Genomic DNA, 21,181 nt, shown 5'->3' on the forward strand with positions numbered 1-21,181 from the left:
AGACGAACTGAGACCTCCCCCAGCTGGGACGACGCGCAGGCCCCCGGTGTCTAACGGCCGCGGGCAGCCGGCGGGACCCCCGCCGCCCCGCCCCTACCGCCGGAACTACCACTCCCGGCGTGCCCCGCGGCGGCGCGGGCACAGGGCGCGTGCGCGACGGGCGGCCGTTGGCTGGAGCGGCGGCTGCGCGGGTCGCCGGGCTGTGAGGTCTACGGGCGCTGGCAAATCGGGCCCAGGATGTAGAGCCGGCGGTGCCTGACGGCGCGTCTGACGCGGAGCTGGGTGGGGTAGAGTAGGGGGCGGTAGTCGGGGGTGGTGGGAGAAGGAGGAGGCGGCGGCGAATCACTTATAAATGGCGCCGAAACAGGACCCGAAGCCCAAATTCCAGGAGGGTGAGTCTGGTCCCCTGGGGAGAGGGCGCCTAGCGGCACCGGAGGGCGGCGAGCCCGCGGGGGCTGGAGCGCGGGGGCCGAGGGCCGCCGCAGGGCTTTGTGCGCGGAGGGCGCTCTACGGCCGCTCGGGAGACCGGGCGGACGCTGTGTGCGGCCGAGGCGTTGGGGCCGAGGGGGCGCGTGGCCGAGCCTCTGCGGCGTGTTTCGAGGCCGCGGGCGCGGGGCCGGCAGCGCGTTGTAGGGACGCGGCGGCGCCATGGCGGCGGGTGGGGGCAGTGATGTGGCGCGGTTGGGGGGCGGGGGCTCCGGCCGCCTGGGGCTCGCGGGAGCCCCGGCGGCGTGGGCGGCCCGCGGCTGACGGTCGGGGCTGCCCCGGGCCCGAGGGGGCCGCGCTGGGCGGAGGCGCCGAGCCGGCGGGTGGGCTTCGCGCCCGGGCACGAGAAGTGCGTTGTAAGATGGCGGCGCGTCATGGCCGCCGCAAGATGGCGGCCGGGCCCCGGGGCGGGGCGGACGGGGCGCGGCGGCCGCTTTGTGCCGCCCGAGGGCCCCGCGGGAGCGTGTGGGGGCGCTGCTGGCGGAGGAAGGTGGTGTGCCTACGGCGGCGGGACGCGTGTCCGTTGCCTTGAGGTCCTGTGAACTCGGGAATTGAGTAATAGCCTGTGACTCACTGGTTTGAAAGTAGCTCTTTATTGGTTGGCGGTAGAACCTGGTACCTAGTGCAGGGCGGCCCCTTGCCTTTCACGGGTGCCGTTTTCGCCGATCACGGTGGGGGCGTAGCCGACTCAAGATGCCGGGGAGACCTGTAGGCCAGGGGCGGCTTTGCCGGGGATGTGGCCGCCCCCAGGGATGCCCGGACCGCTGCAGAAACTGGCGGCCGCGGTTTCCAAACTTGATGTTAGAATTACTTTGAGTCATTTTACCCAAAGCCCAAGTATTTTGTAACTTTATGGAATATTTAAGTTTTCAAGGATGTTTTGGATAATCGCTGACTCTCTTGTCTGACTTCCTTGAGAAGGTGGGATAACTTCCCATGGATTCTTTTTTTAACCAGATGTTTCATAATAGGGATTCTTAATCTAGAGTCAGTGGATATAATTCAGGAGATCCGCGAACTTGGGCAAAAAAATTTTTTCCTATTTTCTGAAATTTGGTATTTAAATTATGCAAGTAGGGATTGCCCCGCACCCGGCTACCCTCCGGTAGTAGCAGCTTTCATATCCCAGCGTTACAGTTGTGAAAGATATATTTAGATGCCATCGATGCTCTCGTTAGTTAAAAGTAAAGGTAGTTATTCGATTTTTAGCTGCACAACATCATTAAAAGAGTTCAGTATATTTTTAAATGTTTTGGTGGCTATTTTAACGTAGTTGGTTTCCTATGTAATAATGTCTTACATATTTATAAAAACAGGAAAAGGCCCGTAAGTTTCATCAGGTGTCAAGGGTCCATGAAGTTGGAACAGTCAAGGGTGGCTTTCTGGAGGAAGTGCTGAAGTGGGGAGATGGTAGAGGAGGGGTGACAGCAAACTGGAAGCCCAGTGCTGCTGTGGTGGGGAGTTAGCCGACGAGGAGCCGAGGTACCCCGTGGAGGGTTTGAAAGCTGCCCGAGAGCCGCCCTTCCTGTCGGTTTCCATATTTTTTTTTTTTTACTCTTGTGCTAAAGAGTATGACCATCATCAAGAAATTGTATTTATAAGGCAAATTCAGAGAGTATCTTGTAAGGAAGAAGGAATACTGGTGTTAGTGCCAAGAGAATTATATCAAGACCCTGCAGAATTGAGCTTATGTAGTGGTGGAAAAACGAATGATCAGAAATAGTGTTTTTTCATGATTCCTTTAACTTTGGAAGTTTTTCTCATTTAATAATAATACGATATACTTTATAATGGCAGTTCTTAAATTAAGCACAGTGACTGTTCTGCACTGGATTCGTTCTTCCATCTGAAACAGCATAGGGCTGAGGAAGCCGTGGGGCGTGTGTGTGGTGTGAGAGGGTGAAGGCCTCCACCTCGTCGGGGATTAAGTGACTGGCTGGTGCCGGCGTCTGTTGCTCCTGGTAAGCACCAGCCGGTAGAAGGTTGGAGAATTGGAACCCCATCTGCCTTTAGGACCTTGAGAGCATTGGGCAGAATTACTTTTGTGGTTTGATAGAATTGAGAGTGGAGAACTGTTTAACGGTATCTGATAGGCTAGTTCTCTCCCCAGTTACCAGGCTTTCTCTCTATTTCCATGAAAAAGGCACTCATCAATCCTGAGTCGTACTCCTCAGCTAAGTGCGTACTTAAGCAGTGTCAGTGTCAGGCAGCTAGAATGGAGGGCCGAGGGCCTTAGCCTCAGTGCAGTTGTCTTTGGCAGCAGCAGCCAAAAGGAGGGGGGATCGAGGCCATTTCCAGGGTTCCTTTTTAAGAAGGTGTACCTGGAGAGTGAAGTGAGGAGAGACAGTTCTGACTTTGGTGCTGCTGGTCATTGGTCTTCCTCATTGCGGTCACCCCAGTCTCGTTCTCGCCCACAGTGCTCAGTGAGGGCTCCAGCCCACTGCTCTCCTGAGCGCCAGACAGGTACTGCTCATTTTTTGGCTCTGTTGGGGAGGAACTGTAGCCACTGTGATGCATTCCAAAATTGACCTGGAATGCGCCTGCGTTTGCTGTTGTGGCGGGTACTCCCACCAGCTTGGAAGTCACCCTACGCTCCCTCTGCTTAGCTGTCCTCTATTTCTAGTTGCTTTTGGTTCAGACCTGTTTCAGCTTTTAGCCTGACTGTTGGGAGAAATCCGCTTGGTCTCCCTATATGCAGTCTCCATTGCAAGCCCTTCGTGGGCTCAGCAGCTTCTGGTCGTGGTTCCTCAGAACCGGTCACGCATTGCACAAGAAAGAGGCTGAACATAGTGAAGTTACTGTGGCTACTACAGGAGGTTCTAAGAGAGGTCTGGTAAGACTTGAAAATCTGTAGTTTTAAAAACTGCTCCACGAGATTCTTGGTCAGAGTTGGGAATCCCATCAGTACAGGATAAAGTCCAGACTTCATGACTTGAAGGCATTCGTGATCTGTTGTCACTTTAAATGTGTCATTTGTCCTGTGCTCCAGTGGTAGTGGACTATTAATATTTAAGTAGTAATCTGATAGCATCATTTTCTCATGTTTCTATGCTTTTGTACCAGTTTTCCTCTGCTTGGACCCTCCTTTCCTTGTGACCTTCTCAAGTAGCTTATTGATCACTCTTACTGGTTAGAAAGCTTTAAAATAGAAAAGCCAGTGAGTTGCACAACACTGCTTACTTAGCAGTGTCTGCCCTTACTTTGCAGTGGTTAGCACTAAGAGGTATATGAAAGATAGCTGGTTGAATAGATTTGCTGTAGGGCAACTATTTCAGGTTGAAGGGTTCTAAGTTACCAGTTTTGAAACTTTTAAAAGCATCAGTAATTTTTTAAAATTGTGAAACCCAGGTTGCTTTCCAGTCTCTTTGGAATTGAACTATTAGGCTCTCTTAATTGGAGAGCTAAGAGGTGACAAGTACTTTTTTACCTTTGGGTGGGCTGAAACCAAGTGGACTGGAAAGAATGTGCAAGAAATCGATTTTTTCTACAGTGAAATGTAACCTTTAAGCACCGCCAGCCAGCTGCCTGTCTGGTTGTCTGGGAAACAGGCCTGGCTTCCAGGTCTTACGCCATTCCTTTGTGTGTTTTTCCATCTTGAAGTCTTAATGGTAGGTTCAACAGTGTCAGTTCCAAACGTTAGAATTCCTGCCCAATTTTTTGTTCATTGAAGCAGCCTAGTACCCAGAACATCATTGAGCACACCAGAGTCCAGGACATTAGGGGGACCTCTTTTTAAAATAAAGTGCAGCCATTTCTGATGCACACTGAAATTTTGGTGAACAGAATGTTTTACTTCGTTCACAGAGTGAAGGAGTTGGCAGCAGAGGTACAGGTAGAGCATGATGTCCTAAACTTGGGAAGCATTTTAAGAATTGCACTGCAAGGTATACATTGAAACCCAATCAATCCTATCAGTAGGTAGCTACAGTAGGTTTTGTTTATTTGGCTTAAATAGATTGACATTCTAACCCATTGTTTTTTGTTTATATCAGATATTAAGGTGTTTTGGTTGTGGGATACTACTGAAGTTTGATCTGTGCATAGTCTTACCCACTTTACTAGTGTTTTACACCATTAGTACAAGCGTAGTGGCTCTTGGGTGGGACTCTCAAACGTGCAGGGAAATGACTGCTAACTCAGTGCTTTTTAATTTTACAGGCGAGCGTGTGCTGTGCTTTCATGGACCTCTTCTTTATGAAGCAAAGGTAGGAAACCCATTTTCCTTTGAGAAGTTAGCCAGAACTAGTGGTTGTATCTCAGCTTAATACTAGCTTTTGTTGGTTGGTAGCTTTAGTAAGAGAGCTGCCTTTTCCATGGACTCCTAGTTACAGATTCCCCAGCTTGTTTGGGGGTCTTACTGCTTGCTTAGCAGACCAAGAAGAGCGTTGCTGCCTTGCCGTCGTCTCGCTGACCCACAGACCCAGCGGCTGGAAGGAGCGTTTGAAGGGAAGATGGAAGATTGGTTGAATGTGGGGTCAAATAGCATTGTGCACTTCCTTATTTGTGAGAAAATACTGCCAAAGTCAATTTAATATCCAAATATAGTGTGCTGAGTAAGCACTGAGCTAATTACATTGTTAAAGGTTAAAAGCTGCCATTAAAAGCACGTTTAACTCTTTCTTGGTTTGTCCAGCAAAGTTGGAACTGGGGGCTCCCTTTGCTGTGCAGCAGTGTTCGTGCACAGTACATGCATATGGATTCACATTAAGCCAAAGTGGGATAATGCATTCCAGAGTAAAAATTGTTTTCAGTGTTTTGTTTCTGGTAACTTTTTTAGCACAAATATTACTCATATTTTTCTTTTTAATGAACATGGATTACAAAACAGTATATTGTTCAGTTAAACAGTTGTAAAGGGTCAGTGTGACTAATAAGCATTTTTACTATTTACATGTTTTGAATACATAGATATGTGTTTAAAACGTTCTGAAGGGGCTGAATTTGGATTCATGGAGATGGTCAGGAACTTATGTGTATGTACATGTATTGTAATAAAGTGCTAATACTGTATATAAATTATGAATCCTATTGATCATTTATTTCTCTGAATGTTATTTTTGTTGTGTCAGTTTCTGGCAGAGTGTACCTAATTGGCAGGTTTTTCTTGGGCAGCAAATGCAGTGGTGAACAGCTTAAGTGGCTGTTAGAACAGCTTAGATGCTTGTAGTTCTCTTGGTTTACCTCAGATAAAACTGTAAATACAAAACTAGGTAGCCGTCGCTTTCATAGTTAATGACTTCCTTCAATAAATTCTAACGTGTTCAGCTGCTTTTAAGAACAACATGAAATGTGTATAACTGTCACTTTGCTAGTTGCTGATAATCTGCAATAAAAGAAGTTAATTCCATTATTTCATAAGCTAATGAAATTTCTTAATAATATGGTGTAAATATCTTTCTTCAGTTAAACTTGTTTTGAAACAGTTTCTGGCTAGACTTTGCAAAAGCAGACATAGCTTTCCTTAGCTGTTGTCAAATAGCTTGTGTAACCCACCAACTTCAGGTTTAAGGGTGACCAAATTTTATATTTATCTGTTCTTCAGCTTTATTGGACAAACTCCAGCAAATTGACTATTCGACAGTTTTATAACTTAATATGTAAGTCTGAAAGATTAATGTTCTTTTAGAGAGCCTTATTTTGTTGTGTTTATTTTGGCCACCAAAGAGTTTAAGTGTGCAGAGTGTCTAAAAAATCTGATACGTCAAAATTATCCAGGTAGTCACATCTCATCTCTTTTTATAAAAAAAATACTTCTAAGCCATCTTTTCCTTTTTTGTTGCAGTGTGTAAAGGTTGCCATAAAGGACAAACAAGTGAAATACTTTATACATTACAGTGGCTGGAATAAAAAGTGAGTATTAGATCTTCAAAAGCAATGTTTTACTACAGTTAGCAAGGTAGCATGTTGTAGGTGTCTTGGGCATATGCTTTTAATTGTACAGTTTCAGTACATAGTGAAGCAAGCATGAACCATAGTATGAAGAAAAGATGATAGAAATTAGGATTTGCAGCCATTTTAAAGTCTTTGGTTAAAGGTATTTCTTTTGTTCTGGTATAAGTAAGGTCTACTCATTAGACAACCAACTGCTTTTTTCTGGTTTTGGTGCATTTCAGAACAGTTTGAGTTTTTTGCCTTAGCAAAACCTCAGTAACTATATGTTACTTCAAAAAGTTATTCTCCAAGCTAGTTGGATTTTTCTGTCTAGCAAGGGAAAAGAATAAAGGTACGCTAATTAGGAAGTAAGGGTCATTTCTGTTTTTTAAATTTCCAAAATATAAGAGAGAGTGATTTCACGCAATTCTCGTTTTAGCATGTGTAAATACAGAAATATAATTAGAGAACCTAGTCTTCCACCCTGACAAGTTCTATACCATGTTTTTTTTTTTTTTTAAAGCAGTGGTATATTAATGTGTTACCAGGAGTGAACAGTGGTTGCGGCTTGAATACATTCCAGAATGCCCAGCCTGTGGAGCTCTTACCCAGTGATAGGTCTTTCTCCTTAGGGCCCACAGCCATATGTGATAATGTGTTTATTTTTGATACTTGTAATAGGATCGCCTGTAATTTTTGCTATGAGAGGTCGTATGTGACTGTTAATAGTGGTATGTGTCCTTCAAGGATGGCACTGCTGGAAAGCATGGCACTTCAGTTTTCTAGCACCTTTTAACAGACTTGTCACCTGGGCGGCGCTCTGCCACCTGCTTCTCTCTGTGATCAATACTGTTGATCGATGCTGTGGAAAGAAGTTTTCTCTGGATGTTTGCTGGCCCTGTAAATTGCGCCTTGGTTCATACAGCACCCTGTCCAGGTGACTAACCCAGTTTATTCGTTAGGAAATTTTTTTACAAAATACTTTTAGCTAAGAAATACCATCCCCTAACCTTTTTTCCATTAGTATAACTGTAGAAAGGTGGAAATCTAAAATGTATAAAAAAGCACACTGAACTTCACAACTTATAATGATTAAAGTGTTTGTAATAATGATAGGTAATACCAGTAACTCAAAGTGGCCCTGTGAGCTTTCATTTTAAGTATTGAGAATTGGGAAAATAATGGAGAAAAAAAACCTACTTTTGGGTTTATAAAAGACTTAGTTTTAAGTGTGATTTCAGTATTAATGCTAAATTGATTATGATACTCAGGAAAGTTTATCTTACGGCTCCTAGTGTTTTTTTTTTTTTTTAACAACAGAATAAATCCACTTGTATTTGTTTATTTTTCATAAAGTTTAAATCCTTGAAGGGTATTCTGTGTCCAGTGGCCCTAGCGGGAAGGTTGCTTCGGAATTTGGTGGGAACCCTGCCACTCCTACCCTGAGCACGAGTTACTTCCCCAGGTGACTCTGGTGTGCCACCAGGGGTCGCTGTTGTTCTTGGCTTGGTGCACAGAGGCGCATCCCTTGGCCAGGGAGAACTGTCTCAAGTATAAACACCTTCAGTGTTAAGAGCTGTGTTCGCCCTCTGGTTCTGGCCTTGGACCACAGCCTTCCAGACATACGTGTTAGTTTAGAAGTCTTGTTCCCAGCAGGCTCCACAGGCTCCAGGGTGGTGGGAAGAGCTCTAGTGTGTATTACGGTTTTGTTTGTTTGTTTGTTTGTTTATCCATTTTCCCAGTTGATGTGTAATGTGCTGACATAACAAGGTTTGAGGGAGGCACATGTCATGCAAAAGTATGAACACCCACTCATCATGCTTATGAACTACAAAAGGATCTCTTTCCTTTCAAATAAATGAAATGTTAAAACTAGTTCAGTCTTTTTATTAGGTATACTTTACATGTTGGTATTCTATCAGTAACAGGTGAACTTGAGAAGATTATAATATGGAGAATTTCAGTTCTTTACAGGAAATAGAATATCTTACTTATACATATATTATGTATGGGAAAGTTAAAGTCTATCCAAGAAATCAGAAACAGCAAATTCATGGGCTGGGTCTGCTTCCAGCACCATGTGTACTTTGAAATAATTATTTCAGTATTTCATCTTAGTAGCTGTGGATGTAGCTTTTGTCTTAACCTCTCATGAGTAATATTTTGTATAAAACTACATGTAGATGACGAATAGCTTTTAAGTGGCATTTGTAACTTATGAGATACTGTGAAAGTACCACATGCTTGTATTTTTGAAGTTGATGAGTTCAAAATAAATCACTGCTTTTTTTCTGTTATACTCCAGTAATGCAAATAAAAAACTTGCACAGGTTTTGTTTTATTTTTTGTTTTCAGCTAATTGATCACTCCTTGGAAAAAAATTAAAAATGGCAGTAAATGTTAATCTTCATTAATATATGTTGAGAAATATTAATAAACGGGTGTATTTTTTGTCACTGATTTGCTGTGTAGATAAATATACATAATTTTGGAAAATTTGATCTTAGTATTTAGGAAAGCCTTTCGATAAACCCATTTTGAAAGGGAGAGGAATTATGTAGGTGCCAGCAAGTGTATTGTATTTTTATTTAATGCTGTGTATGTAATTGGTGACTTTAGGGTTGAGTGACAGGCTACCTTTAGGAAATTGTGAGATTCCTTTATGCTTGACCTGCACATATAAAGGTTTCTGCATGTTTGGCCTTCATTTACTATACTACCCTAGTAGTAAAGTTCCTCAGAGCAAAAGGTGGTGCTTTATTTTCCTGTAGTTCAGTTACATAGCTCCTGACATAGAAAAGCTGTAGAGTTGACTTGGTTTTTAGATCACGGTGCTTATTTAGAGGCATTTACGTTAGAGGGGGGAAGAGGTTTGCAAGGTTCTGAAATGGAAATTTGTGGTGAACTCAACGTACTACTCCCTTTCATTCAGAGAGAATCGGAATAGATAGAAGTGGGCACATCAATAAAAACAAGGTCCTCACTTTGAAAATGGTTGGTAGATACCTTACTTTTAGAAAGTCATACAGCAAAGGCCCAGTCTCCAAATTAGAATTTTCTTAAATCTCAGTAAATATTATATACTTTTTTCAAAAGCACAGTAGTTAGTAAGGTATTTTCAGTATTTCGAGATATTGGAATTTGTTGACACAGAGACATTTAAATATTCCATTTGTAAGTAAATCTTAATAAAGCTAAACTAAATTCTGCGCCTGGTCACTGAGATCACTCTGTACTGTGCTGTCTGTATCAGAAGTGCTGTGAGGCCCAGGCGCTCTGAGAAAACTCTGAAGACACGTGAGGATATGGTAGCCCTTTTTCCTGTTCCTGAAGGAGCTCCCTCAGTACACCACCCCCTCCTGACCTCTAGGTAAATGCATGTTTTAAAGTTTTCTCTAGGAGATCATGTTGAGGGGTGCTTTCTGTTGAGTTAGTCGCTGTCTGGCTATCTTGCATAAGAGGTCGGAGGTGGGAAATGATTAAATAGAAGACTGAGGATACACCTAACGGTGTCACTAAAGGAGCTCCCTCAGCAGGAGAAAAGAACCACTTGACCTGAAAAGTTAACCGTCCTGAAGAAATAGCTTTTGGTTTTCCCCTTTGGAAAAAAGCACATCAGAAATCTTGTTTTGAAAGAGCTTTTCTAAGTCCCAGAATGCTTTAGCAAATAGATACTTAAGAGAGTGGTTGGCTCTGCCTCTTGGGGATCAGAAAGGCATCTTTCTGGTAATGCTGTGAACACATATGCATTTGTGAGTGAGTGGGGGTTACGGATGGTGACGCCTGATAAAAGCGTCGTGACACTTTAGTTTGCAGTCGTACCTGAAGCAGTTAGGATGGTATTTGAGGATATGTGCCTGACATACCTTGAGTACTTTTAGCATGTCAGACTCTCAAGTGTTTTGTGCATGTATGTATTCTAACAACTCTACAAGAATATGTCCTGTCAACTCCATTTTACAGGTGAGGCTAAGGCACAGAGAATCCTGTAACCTGACTTTTGCACAAAGCTAACTAGCCATTTTAGGTCTTCAAGTCAGCTTTTTATGGGCTCCTATGCTTCATTTTTTGGGAATTAAAATTCTCTGTAAGAGTTTTTAGTCTGTAAGGGTAATTGCTTAGGGACTTGTATTAAATGCCATGCTCTAAATGCCATTTTAAAAAACGATTTGAATAATGTGATGTTGGACTCTGGCAATTTAGATTTGGGATGCTACTTTTGAAAATAATGACGTTTGCTTCCTTAACATTTTTTTCACTAGCATTTGATTTTAGTTGAAAATGAATTTATAGTGTCAGTTCATCAGATTATTTGCAGAGAAATCCAAAGTCTTGCTTCTTGGATCTCTAAAAAACAATTGGAGAACAGAGTCTGAATAGTAATGAAAATATTTTTGAATGTTTTCTGTTTCAGTTGGGATGAATGGGTTCCAGAAAGCAGAGTACTCAAATATGTGGACACCAATCTGCAGAAACAGCGAGAACTTCAGAAGGCCAATCAGTAAGTTTGTTTTGCAATATGAGTATGAAGAGAAATGCTGTCCATTTTCAGAAATGGAGTGAAAGTAGAAATCGTGTTGGCTGCCTACCTGTAAAATGACTACTGTTAACCTGCTAGCTGTCCTGTTGCATCTTTGACCTGAAGTGATCAGAGAAACCTTTCCAAGGTGACAGAGTTAGCACACTTGTCATTTCCTGGGTCTGTCCTTGGACAGGGAGGTGCACAGGCGGGGTGGTGGTAGGGCTTTGTGTTGGTGCTGCGAACTCACTGTTAGCTCAGCTGTGCGGAAGGCACACCAGGTGGAGGGGGAGGCGAGAAAGGGAGCATCCCGTTATCCTTCACCCCTGAAAGCACATTGAGGAAAGGAACTCTTAGGACTGTGGTCTATAGGGTTTTTACTTGAAAGCTGAAATACATATCAAGAAAATTGAAATGATAAAACAGGATCAAATAAACATTGGGGCTGGTGAAATCCAGAATGGAAACAGAATCTTCAATCATGACTCACAGTCAGTGCCCTCTTACTGCATGTGTTCTAATTTTGGTGGATGTAGAAGAGCCTTTCTATTCTTCCTTTCTTAAATTGTTTGTGTTTTGTAAATTATCTTTGTCCAACTTGTTTAAAACTTGGTACCAGAATATATATATAGACTGGGGACCTTGGTTTAAATACGAATTTCACAATGGAATCGCGCTGGCACAAATTTCTGATGACTTCATTGACATTATTTTTGAAGGGAGCAGTATGCAGAGGGGAAGATGAGAGGGGCTGCCCCCGGAAAGAAGGCATCTGGTCTGCAACAGAAAAACGTTGAAGTGTAAGCTCTCACATTGGCTGTAATTTTGCATTGTTTATAAGTGGAACTCAGACTTGACACCCATTATCGTGTACTAGGATTTATTGAAAATGGGAACTGGAGCATGGTTGTGTGTGTGTGTAAGTTGAAAAATGCCAGTAAGAATGCCATTCTTGGTGTTAGGTTGTTGGAAATACATTGAAAATACATACTAATGACATTAATTTTTTATCTTAACAGGTTTTTAAATTCCCCTTTTTTTGTTGTGGTAAAATTATATATATATATATATATAACAAAATCTACCACTTAACTCATTTGTAAGTGTATAATTCTGGGGTGTGAAATACATTGAAATTGGATGTGTAAATACATACATGCATGTAGTGTGTTTTCTTCAAGCGTGATACTGAATTATCAATAGGACACAAGTTTTTTTTTTTTTGAGAGGGCATCTCATATTTATTGATCAAATGGTTGTTAACAAAAATTCAGTATGGGGGATCAATGCTCAATGTACAATCATTAATCCATCTCAAGCCTAATTCTCGTCAGTCTCCAATCTTCTGAAGCATAACAAACAAGTTCTTACATGGTGAACGAATTCTTACATAGTGAATAAGTTCTTACATGGTGAACAGTACAAGGGCATTCATCACAGAAACTTTCGGTTTTGATCACGCATTATGAACTATAAACAATCAGGTCAAATATGAATATTCTTTTGATTTTTATACTTGATTTATATGTGGATCCCACATTTCTCCCTTTAATATTATTATTATTTTTATTTTTAATAAAATGCTGAAGTGGTAGGTAGATGCAAGATAAAGGTAGAAAACATAGTTTAGTGTTGTAAGAGAGCAATTGTAGATGATCATGTGTGTGCCTGTAGACTATGTGCTAATCCGAGCTAGACAAGGGCAATAAAACATCCACGGATGCAGAAGCTTTCTCTCAAGACGGGGGGGTGGGGTGAGGTTCTAAGCTTCACCACTGTTCCCCAATTTCTCACCTGATGGCCCCCCTGCAACTGTGCCTGTCTTAGGTTGTTCCTCCCTTGAGGAATCTTACCCGTCTCTGACTAACCAGTCATCTTCTGGGGCCATACAGGGAAATGTAAAAGTTGGTAAGTGAGAGAGAAGCCATATTGTTTGAAAAGGTTAGCTTTTTACTTCTTTGCAGATTTATGCCCTGTGGCTTCTATGCCCAGCACTAGGACACAAGTTTTGAGATTTTTTGGGAGTAGATGTGCTTTTTCTGTAGTGCTAAAAATTTATATAAAGTTTGATTCCTCTCTGGAAACCCTTGGTGAGAACATGTGTTGTTTCATATTCCCCCACCCCCAAGATGTTAACTCCTAAGATTTAGAACGTCTTGGGGATGAGCCTGTGTGGAAGTCATGTGCACATACACGGGTGTATATGTATCTGAATGTCAGTGTAAGAGCACTACCTTTCTAATCAAAGAACATGAATAATCAAAACTTTTACTGAAAGGTAATTTTATTTCCTGCCCCTTGGGTATTTTCATTTAAGATTAGGTAGTTTTCATGAGTGGTCATGTGCTTCTCATCAGAGGGTCAAAACTGACACTAAATATGATTTCTCTAAGGCAAGGTTGTGCGTTTGTCCTTGAAAATACATTCTGCTGATTTTAGAGTCACTGGTCGGATTTTACTACCTAAAAGTTAGGTATTAGTAATGAAGATAAATTGGTTTTGAAGTGTTTTGGTCAGAGATAATTGGTCTGGTGAGTAGGTGTGTTACTCTGCAGGTGGCCTGTTGCTTTTGGTGGTAAGTAGTAGTTTTCCATGATCTGGTTCTTTGGGGAACTGCTGTGTGGTAGCATGCATTAGGATTTATTCACAGCTGAGCCTTACGAGGCAGCAAATTTCTCATGTGCAGAGAGCTGATGGGTTTTTATCAGTAGTGTAATTTTCTGGTTTACTGCCAATTCTTTATCATCGTGCTAAAAGGTGTTACAAAAATCTTATCCAGGTAAGTAATAGGCCCCAAAATTACTGGTATTTGAATGTAAAGCGCTGCACAGTTTTGATGACAAAAACAATGGTTGAGTAAGTATATGAAGTAATACTTTTTAAAATTGCAAAATTTTTCAAAATTTCCTTCCCTGAACAGAGGCAGAGGGACTGCTTCAGATTGACTCTTGAGTCTTGTGAGGGATTGTGAGTGAGTCTTGGGTCTTGTTAGTAAGCAGGTCAAGACGTTATGTTCAGGCTCACCTTTTAGATTCCCTTTGTCAAGACATGGAACTTAATATTTCTCTAGGAGCTGACCTTTTCAGTGGGAAAACATAGTTTCTTGATAAAATGATAATCTGAGAGCTTAGACGGCATTGTGAATTTTTAAGTATTGCTCTTCCTTGGTAGACTAGGAAGTCTATTTTAAAAGTATTGGGGAGCCAAGCCTGGTGATTTTTTTTTTAATGCTTTGATATGAGCTTTCAATGTAATTTTTATGTCCCTACTCCACCTTTAGTGTTTGGTAATTGTCTGTAGCTTTCTCTGACTATGCATAAATTTTAAGTACATCTGGTTAGAAAGTATGAGGACCAGATGTACCTTTACTGTGTGGACATCTAGGTCTCTAGTGCTTTCCTTTCCAAGCCAGTGCTGTGAGCTGTTACTTGTTGGCACTTGGGTTTCCCAGGCTGTGTAGTGGTGTTGGCTACCAAGTGGCACGACTTTTCTGAAGAATGACTTAGGACTTCAGTTAGTCTCTGAAGTAACTTGAATCTTAACAGCTTACATTCCAGCTACATAATACTTAGTCATGGGGTGAAGAAGTAGGAATACAGACAGATCCCTAGCAGTTGTGTGAAATCTGTCGCACAGTTTGAGAAACTAGTTTGTGTGTTTGATGTAACAAACAAGAAGATTGAAGCAAGAATGTCTAGGAGTCTTTACTGCTGTGATCCACTGAAGTGTGGGATATTTACCTTAGAGTTGGGATCAGCTGTCAGTATTTTTTCTTTAATTTTATGGGATAGGATAAATGGGTAAGGGATGAATATAAGGGCTCTTGGCTTTACTTGGTCTCCATGTGTTCTTGACATGTAGAAGTAAAAGTTCCTGGTTTAATCTGACCCAGAAATACTCAGGTGTTCTGGTATAGTCCCAACAGACATAGTCCATAGTCATGGGCTTTGTTAAGTATTTTCCTTGTATTCCAGAAATAGTGTGAAGTCAAAATAAGTGATTTATTGTTGGGTAGTATATAAATCTGAAAGCTAAGTTGCTATCAGAGATAACCAAGAGGAAGGAGATGTTAGCTTTGTTCTACACAGGGGAGAACGGGGTATTTGGTGTTGGAAAGGAGGGAAGATAGAGAAGAAATAAAGTGAAACTGGGTTTGGACCAGTGAGAATGGAACAGGGGATTGGTCTTAAAACATGCAGATCTGAAATCAAATTGGATTGGTTGTGTAGTAATTGGGGAAAATATTTTAACCTTTGGAATTTTTGTGGGGGGGCAGGCAGAACTAATAATGTAATACTCTAGTTTATATATATATGTGTAACTTGTATGCTATAAGCTTATAAATAATACAACCCTGGAAAGTAGCCTTGGTGTGTTTGGCTCATTTTTCTGTGTTGGAGGGACATGTGAACTGAGCCAGCTATTGGGAAAATCGTGTTTGAGCAGGAAGCTACCCACTGCCTGACCTTATGACCCAAGGAAATATTTCTCTGAATTTAACCCTGCTAAGGGTGTTACTAGCAATAATTACTTACCTTTCTTTCTCCTTTTTTCCCTTTTCCTTTCAGGAAAACAAAAAAGAACAAACAGAAAAGTAAGAATATTACCTTTGTTAAAGTACATTAGTTTACAGTTCTTAATTCTCTGTTAAATGTTAAAAGTCAGGAAGCTTTAGAGCAAGTGTATCACCTTTGCAGAGGGGTATCACACTGAGTCACAGCATGTTGTGGAATGAGGCCCAGAGGCCCAGCTGCAGTGCTCTTGCCTGCGGAGAGACGTGCAAGTAGCTGTTTCCATTTAATAAATGAAAGGTGGTATTGTTACAAAATGTCATCTTAACACTAAATGTGTGGTAGAGCTGTTCATTATAGTTATGTTTTTGGTGGGAATATGATTCTTTAATGTAGATTCTAAGGTACAACATACATCTTTTATGTAACATATCTGTATGTAATGGAGAAACGAAAAGAGAGGGTGTGTTGTGTTGTGAGACTGTTTTCCTTAAAAGAGCTTCTCATTAAGCTAAAAATGTCCCCTCCTCGCTCCCAAATTTCTGTAGCACCTGGAAATGGAGATGGTGGCAGTACCAGTGAGACACCTCAGCCGCCTCGCAAGAAAAGAGCCCGAGTAGATCCAACTGTTGAAAACGTGAGTTTTTCCTTAAGTTTACACACGTTAGAATTGCTAGTCATGTTATGACATAGTAAAATAGTCATAGAACTTTAGTCTCAAAAGGATTGACAACATAGGTCACACTGAATGGTTGAGTGTGTTCCAGGATGATTTAACAAACTCATGAATGGTACCACGGAAGCCTATGAGCTCCACATACACGCGTGTGGGTTATAGTAGTTGAGAATCCTTACATACGTGGTAAGATGTGTTATTTCAAGTTTATAATCTCCAGAGTTAGGATTTGATAATAGGGCTTTAGTTTTTAGCTGATACAGCTTACATTTCTGACACAGGAGTCTTAAAGCAGTCGTATACTTTCAAACAGTGGTATGTTCTGAAAATTGGGCAGCTTTGGGCAGTTACCGAAGAAAGACTTCATCAGAAGTCAGTACATCTAACTTTATGCATTAAAGACGTAGCTTAAGATATTTGTATTTGGGATAGTCACTAGATGCTGACAGTAAATACGAAAATACAGAGTTAAAGTTTGTCAAGTCAGTATTTATTTACAGAAGAAAAGGAAATTTTCTGAAGAATTTTTGCCTTCACACGAAAAGGCACTGAATAGAGCAGTTACCTGTTAAGATAGGATTCTTTTTTTCCCACCATTTAGCTGTATGGCCTTTTCATTTACAATTTTTGAAATGACAAAATTCCAGCATCTGCTTTGAATACTTGAAAATTAGTTTATACCCAGGGCATCTAAAGGTTGAGAAAAGCCCTGTCTTTCAGAGTTGCTATTCAAAAAGAAAAGACAGAATTCTAATATCCTTCCTTTTTCTGTTTAGGAGGAAACATTCATGAACAGAGTTGAAGTTAAAGTAAAGATTCCTGAAGAGCTGAAACCGTGGCTTGTTGATGACTGGGACTTAATTACCCGGCAAAAACAGGTAACTTGACAGCTACAGCAGATGTAATCTATATGGTAAGTTCCTGCTAATGTGGAGGCAGGGTGTTAAATTGATGAGTATTATTTTAATTCAGAGACAACAGTTTGGTTATCAGAAAGAATGACTTGAAATCATGTTTATATGTGAGTTTATAATGATAAAAGAAAGGTAGAGATGACTTGTTTCTGGAGGTTGCTTGGGCAGAGAAATCATCCTAAATTGATGAAGACAAAGAAGGATGTGTTTCCTGTCTCACTCTTAACTGGAAGTGGGACATCTCACATATGTCACTGTTAACAGAATGTGTTAGGGACCTCACAGTACCTCTCCAAGGTATTTATGGCCTCCAAAAGGACCTGAATCAAATCAAGCGCTTAGGTCTAACGCTGATGTACAGGACACAGGGACACGAGGTATGTGTGTAACGTCATAGTACAGAATGAGTAGCTCTGGGGAACAGGTGATAGGTCTCTTCCAGCACGTGCTGGGGCAGGGGAAACAAACTTCTGCAGAGGGTTGTGAGATTTAATGCAACATGACGTGGACGGCACGTGATTCTTGACTTGGCTCTGGAGGTGGGCTGCGAGGACTCAGATCTGGCTCTGCCGCCTGCTGTGTGAGCTGGGACGTGCTACTTGGCCTTGTGCTTCAGTTTGTACATGAGGTGGAGTAACGGTCCCTACTTCAGTACTGACGCGAGGGTGAAGAGAGAATTCACATAAATGCTTCATTCAGACATAATGCATAGGTCCAGTTGTGTGTAGTGACAGTGTCTTGTAGGTCGTTACCTGTCTTGGGAGCTGTGCTGTAAAGTGGGGCATGCTTCAGAGCATGGCAGCCACTGGCCATCCTGGCACGTAGCAAATCTGGCTTAATGTTTGCTTCCTTTGCCACGTTAGCTGCGTTTCAAGTGCTGAATGGTACCGTTTCTATGTTGTAGTACTGTCAGGTGGTCTTGTATTGTGTGAGAACTTTCCTGGGGTAATTTTCCTTTAAAAAAAATGCTGGTGTTCAGGTGTGTTTTGTTTTCATAGCTCTTTTATCTTCCTGCCAAGAAGAATGTGGATTCCATTCTAGAGGATTATGCAAATTATAAGAAATCTCGAGGAAACACAGATAATAAGTAAGAATATATACATCTTTAAAGTATCTTTCAGATATTCTTATTTCCAAATAAATCATCTGAAACATGTACTCTAAAATAATACCAGAAACTACCAAAATAGAATTTCATTGAGGCTAAGGGGGTGGTGGGGGTGTCAGGTTGTCTAATCTAGTAAACCTTCTTAAAGGGCCACATAGTAGTTACTTTAGGTAAAATAAAAGATGTTATGTGTAAGACATATATAACCATTTAAAAAAAATTACTTGAAAATCTGAAAACCATTAGCCTGACAGTTATAGTTTGCTCACCACTGATTTATTTCTGGAATTGATTTCTTGTTCTCTTGTTAGATCCCAGTTTTTAAAAAACCTGTTTGGTAAAGGTTCATTGTCATTAATAAATTCAACCATTAACTTAAAACTTTTGCTATTGTGTTGGCTGCATTAATCTCCATCTCAATTCTTTCAGTGAACTGCTTTGAAAGTAGATGTGTTTGTTCATTTATCAGGGAATATGCTGTTAATGAGGTGGTGGCAGGGATAAAGGAATACTTCAATGTAATGCTGGGCACTCAGCTGCTCTACAAGTTTGAGAGGCCGCAGTATGCGGAAATCCTGGCGGATCACCCTGATGCGCCCATGTCCCAGGTGTATGGAGCACCACATCTTCTGAGATTGTTTGGTAATGAGCCATTTTTGTCTTTCCTTGTGGCTATCAAGGGGTAACAAAATAACATTCTAAAATGGTGATTTCAGTTTGAACTTCTGTCTGAAATGTCAAGTATTAAAATGGTGAAAAGTTTGAGTTCGGAAACCATGTATTTTAAAGGAATTCGTGGTAGTTGAACTGCTCGTCTAGTTAAGATCCGTGCTTCTGAAAGTGCTGCCTGGCGTGTGACTGACTGAGCTCTTTTCCTTGAAATAGTCCGCATTGGCGCCATGCTGGCCTACACTCCTCTGGATGAGAAGAGCCTTGCTTTGTTACTGAATTACCTTCATGATTTCCTCAAGTAAGTCTGTAAGAGTATGCTTGACATTAAAATGTTGTTAGTGCCACAGGGTGACGATTACTCTGTAGGTTGGCACGATGGTGGCCTTGGCATAGGAGTAGGTGAGTTGTTGATTGACCGATACAAGTGCAGAAGTACAGGAGTTTCACATGATGAATTGGAATGTACGGGTATTGGAACAGTGGGGGGGAATGATGGGGTACCTAGTAGATGGCAGTATGAACAAGAGGCTGTTTTTCAGAAAGAAACAAAGTTAAATGCACACTTAACTGTCATGCACCAAAATTCTAGGTGAATCAAAAATTTGAATCTAAAATTAAAACTGTTAAGGTAATGAAGGAAAAAATTAACATTTTTATGATATTTGTAGTGAGAGAGGTCTTTCTAAAAATTAATATGTTAAGTTATTGATAAGCTAGACTATATAAAAATATGTGATTAAAATACTCCCTTAAAGACGAGGGGATTGCATTACATGGTGAAGGGCTAGTATCTTTTGTACACAAAGAATTCTTAATAATAAAAAAATGAATCAACCATAGGGGAAAGGAAAGTAGGATATTGGAAATTCACAGAAGTGGCAGTAAAAAGGGCTATAAAAACATGTTCAATATTGTGATAATATATCTAGTGTCAAAGATGGTTCTACAGGTTTTTTGGGGGGCATTTTGACAAAGCTTAGTATTTCAAATGTGCCTCATCCTTTGGGCGGACAGTTCAGCTTCTGAGAACTTACCCTATAGAAGTCAGTGTACAAAGATTTCCAAGTATGTTTATTGCATTGGCTTTTTTATAGTAGTAGAAATTTAAACAGCCTAGCATCTGTTAAAGGGATGAAGTAGGTCTAAATATGCTTACCAGCTAAGGTGTCTATGTTGTGTCTTTTAAAAAACAAAGTGCTGTAGAAAGTGTAGTACCTCCCTGTTCGTAGAGAAATGCATTTATGTTTTTGGAAGAGACCTGGTGTAGTGTGGGCCACATTTAACCAGGATCATTTCGTGTGGTGGGAAGGAAGATTAAAGTTTAATGTTTCTACTTAATTTATTTCTTAATTTGAATTTTCTTAAATGACATCATTGTGTTACAGTAACGAATTTTAAGCATGACAGCATGGGCCTGGGAATCTAGACCACTTTATAGTCCTTACTCTACCAGTGATAAATATCCTCATCCTCAATTTCTTTATTAAGTACAAGTGTCCTAGGCTTGACAACTCAGGGCCCTCTGATACTTATGGTGTTCCATTTTGAGTATAAACTTGAAACTTGTCTATTTCTGAATCTATATTTAATGTAGTGAATTTCAAAGAGCTAAAGAAAATACTTAGATACGTTATTCTTGTAAGATACCAAGCAGCATCTGTTTCTTAAATACAGTTCGAGCTGTCACGTTGGTATTCTGAGGACAATTGTTTGTTCTTTTGCTGTTTGGAATAAGGGGAGTCACTGTGGACTTCATTGCCGTATGCACTGTTGTCTGGTGTAAAACCCTACTTACCTGAGTTGTGATTACATGGCTTTTCTGTGAGGTTGTGATCATTTTAATATATGTTAAGAGAGCTTAGTGCAACTTCTGTATATAGCGAATGAGAAGAGATATGGATTAAGATAGTTTTTAAATCTTTGTGATGCGTAACATTTTATTTTTTAGGTACCTGGCAAAGAATTCTGCGACTTTGTTTAGTGCCAGCGATTACGAAGTGGCCCCTCCTGAGTACCATCGGAAAGCGGTGTGAGGCGCTGGCCCTCACCGCCTGATCTCTGTAAACACATTTTTTGTTCTGGTCCTCTGTACAAATGATGTACTTTGAAAATGTTAGTGTATAACAGAATCAATGTTTGTTTTCTGTTTGATTTTAAACAGAGAAAATAAAAGGGGTTACAGCTCCTTTTTTCTTTTCTTTTTTTTTTTTTTTCATTTCAAAGTTGCTACCAGTGTATTCAGTGATGGACAACAGAGACATACTGTAGAGTGTTTTATTGCCTAGTTGACAAAGCTGCTTTTGAATGCTGGTGGTTCTCTTCCTTTGACACTACGCACTTTTATAATACGTGTTAATGCTATATGACAGAATGCTCTGATTCTAGTGCCAAAGGTTCAATTCAGTGTGTATAACTGAACACGCT

The 21,181-nt window shown here is 41.0% G+C and overlaps 1 protein-coding gene and 1 pseudogene across 2 annotated transcripts; one reads left to right on the top strand and one right to left on the bottom strand.

The window, feature by feature from the left end:
* The first annotated feature begins 232 nt into the window (after nucleotides 1–232).
* MORF4L1 (mortality factor 4 like 1) lies at nucleotides 233–20,943 on the top strand. 2 transcript variants are annotated; one of them, XM_037013600.2, is made up of 13 exons: nucleotides 233–392; nucleotides 4,645–4,691; nucleotides 6,269–6,336; nucleotides 9,611–9,727; nucleotides 10,772–10,858; nucleotides 11,596–11,676; nucleotides 15,445–15,470; nucleotides 15,936–16,024; nucleotides 16,840–16,941; nucleotides 17,976–18,064; nucleotides 18,555–18,727; nucleotides 18,971–19,055; nucleotides 20,706–20,943. In XM_037013600.2, the coding sequence occupies exons 1-13, from the start codon at nucleotides 353–355 to the stop codon at nucleotides 20,788–20,790; spliced, it is 1,089 nt and encodes a 362-aa protein (XP_036869495.1). In that variant the 5' UTR covers nucleotides 233–352; the 3' UTR covers nucleotides 20,791–20,943. The 2 variants fall into 2 exon arrangements, with proteins under 2 accessions (XP_036869495.1, XP_036869496.1); XM_037013601.2 differs by lacking the exon at nucleotides 9,611–9,727 and having other exon boundaries at nucleotides 235–392.
* LOC118971571 (small nucleolar RNA U13) lies at nucleotides 8,098–8,197 on the bottom strand (annotated as a pseudogene).
* Nucleotides 20,944–21,181: the final 238 nt, after the last annotated feature.

Source organism: Manis javanica, chromosome 18, assembly GCF_040802235.1.
Source record: "Manis javanica isolate MJ-LG chromosome 18, MJ_LKY, whole genome shotgun sequence".
In the NCBI taxonomy this organism is placed as follows: Eukaryota; Metazoa; Chordata; class Mammalia; order Pholidota; family Manidae; genus Manis; species Manis javanica.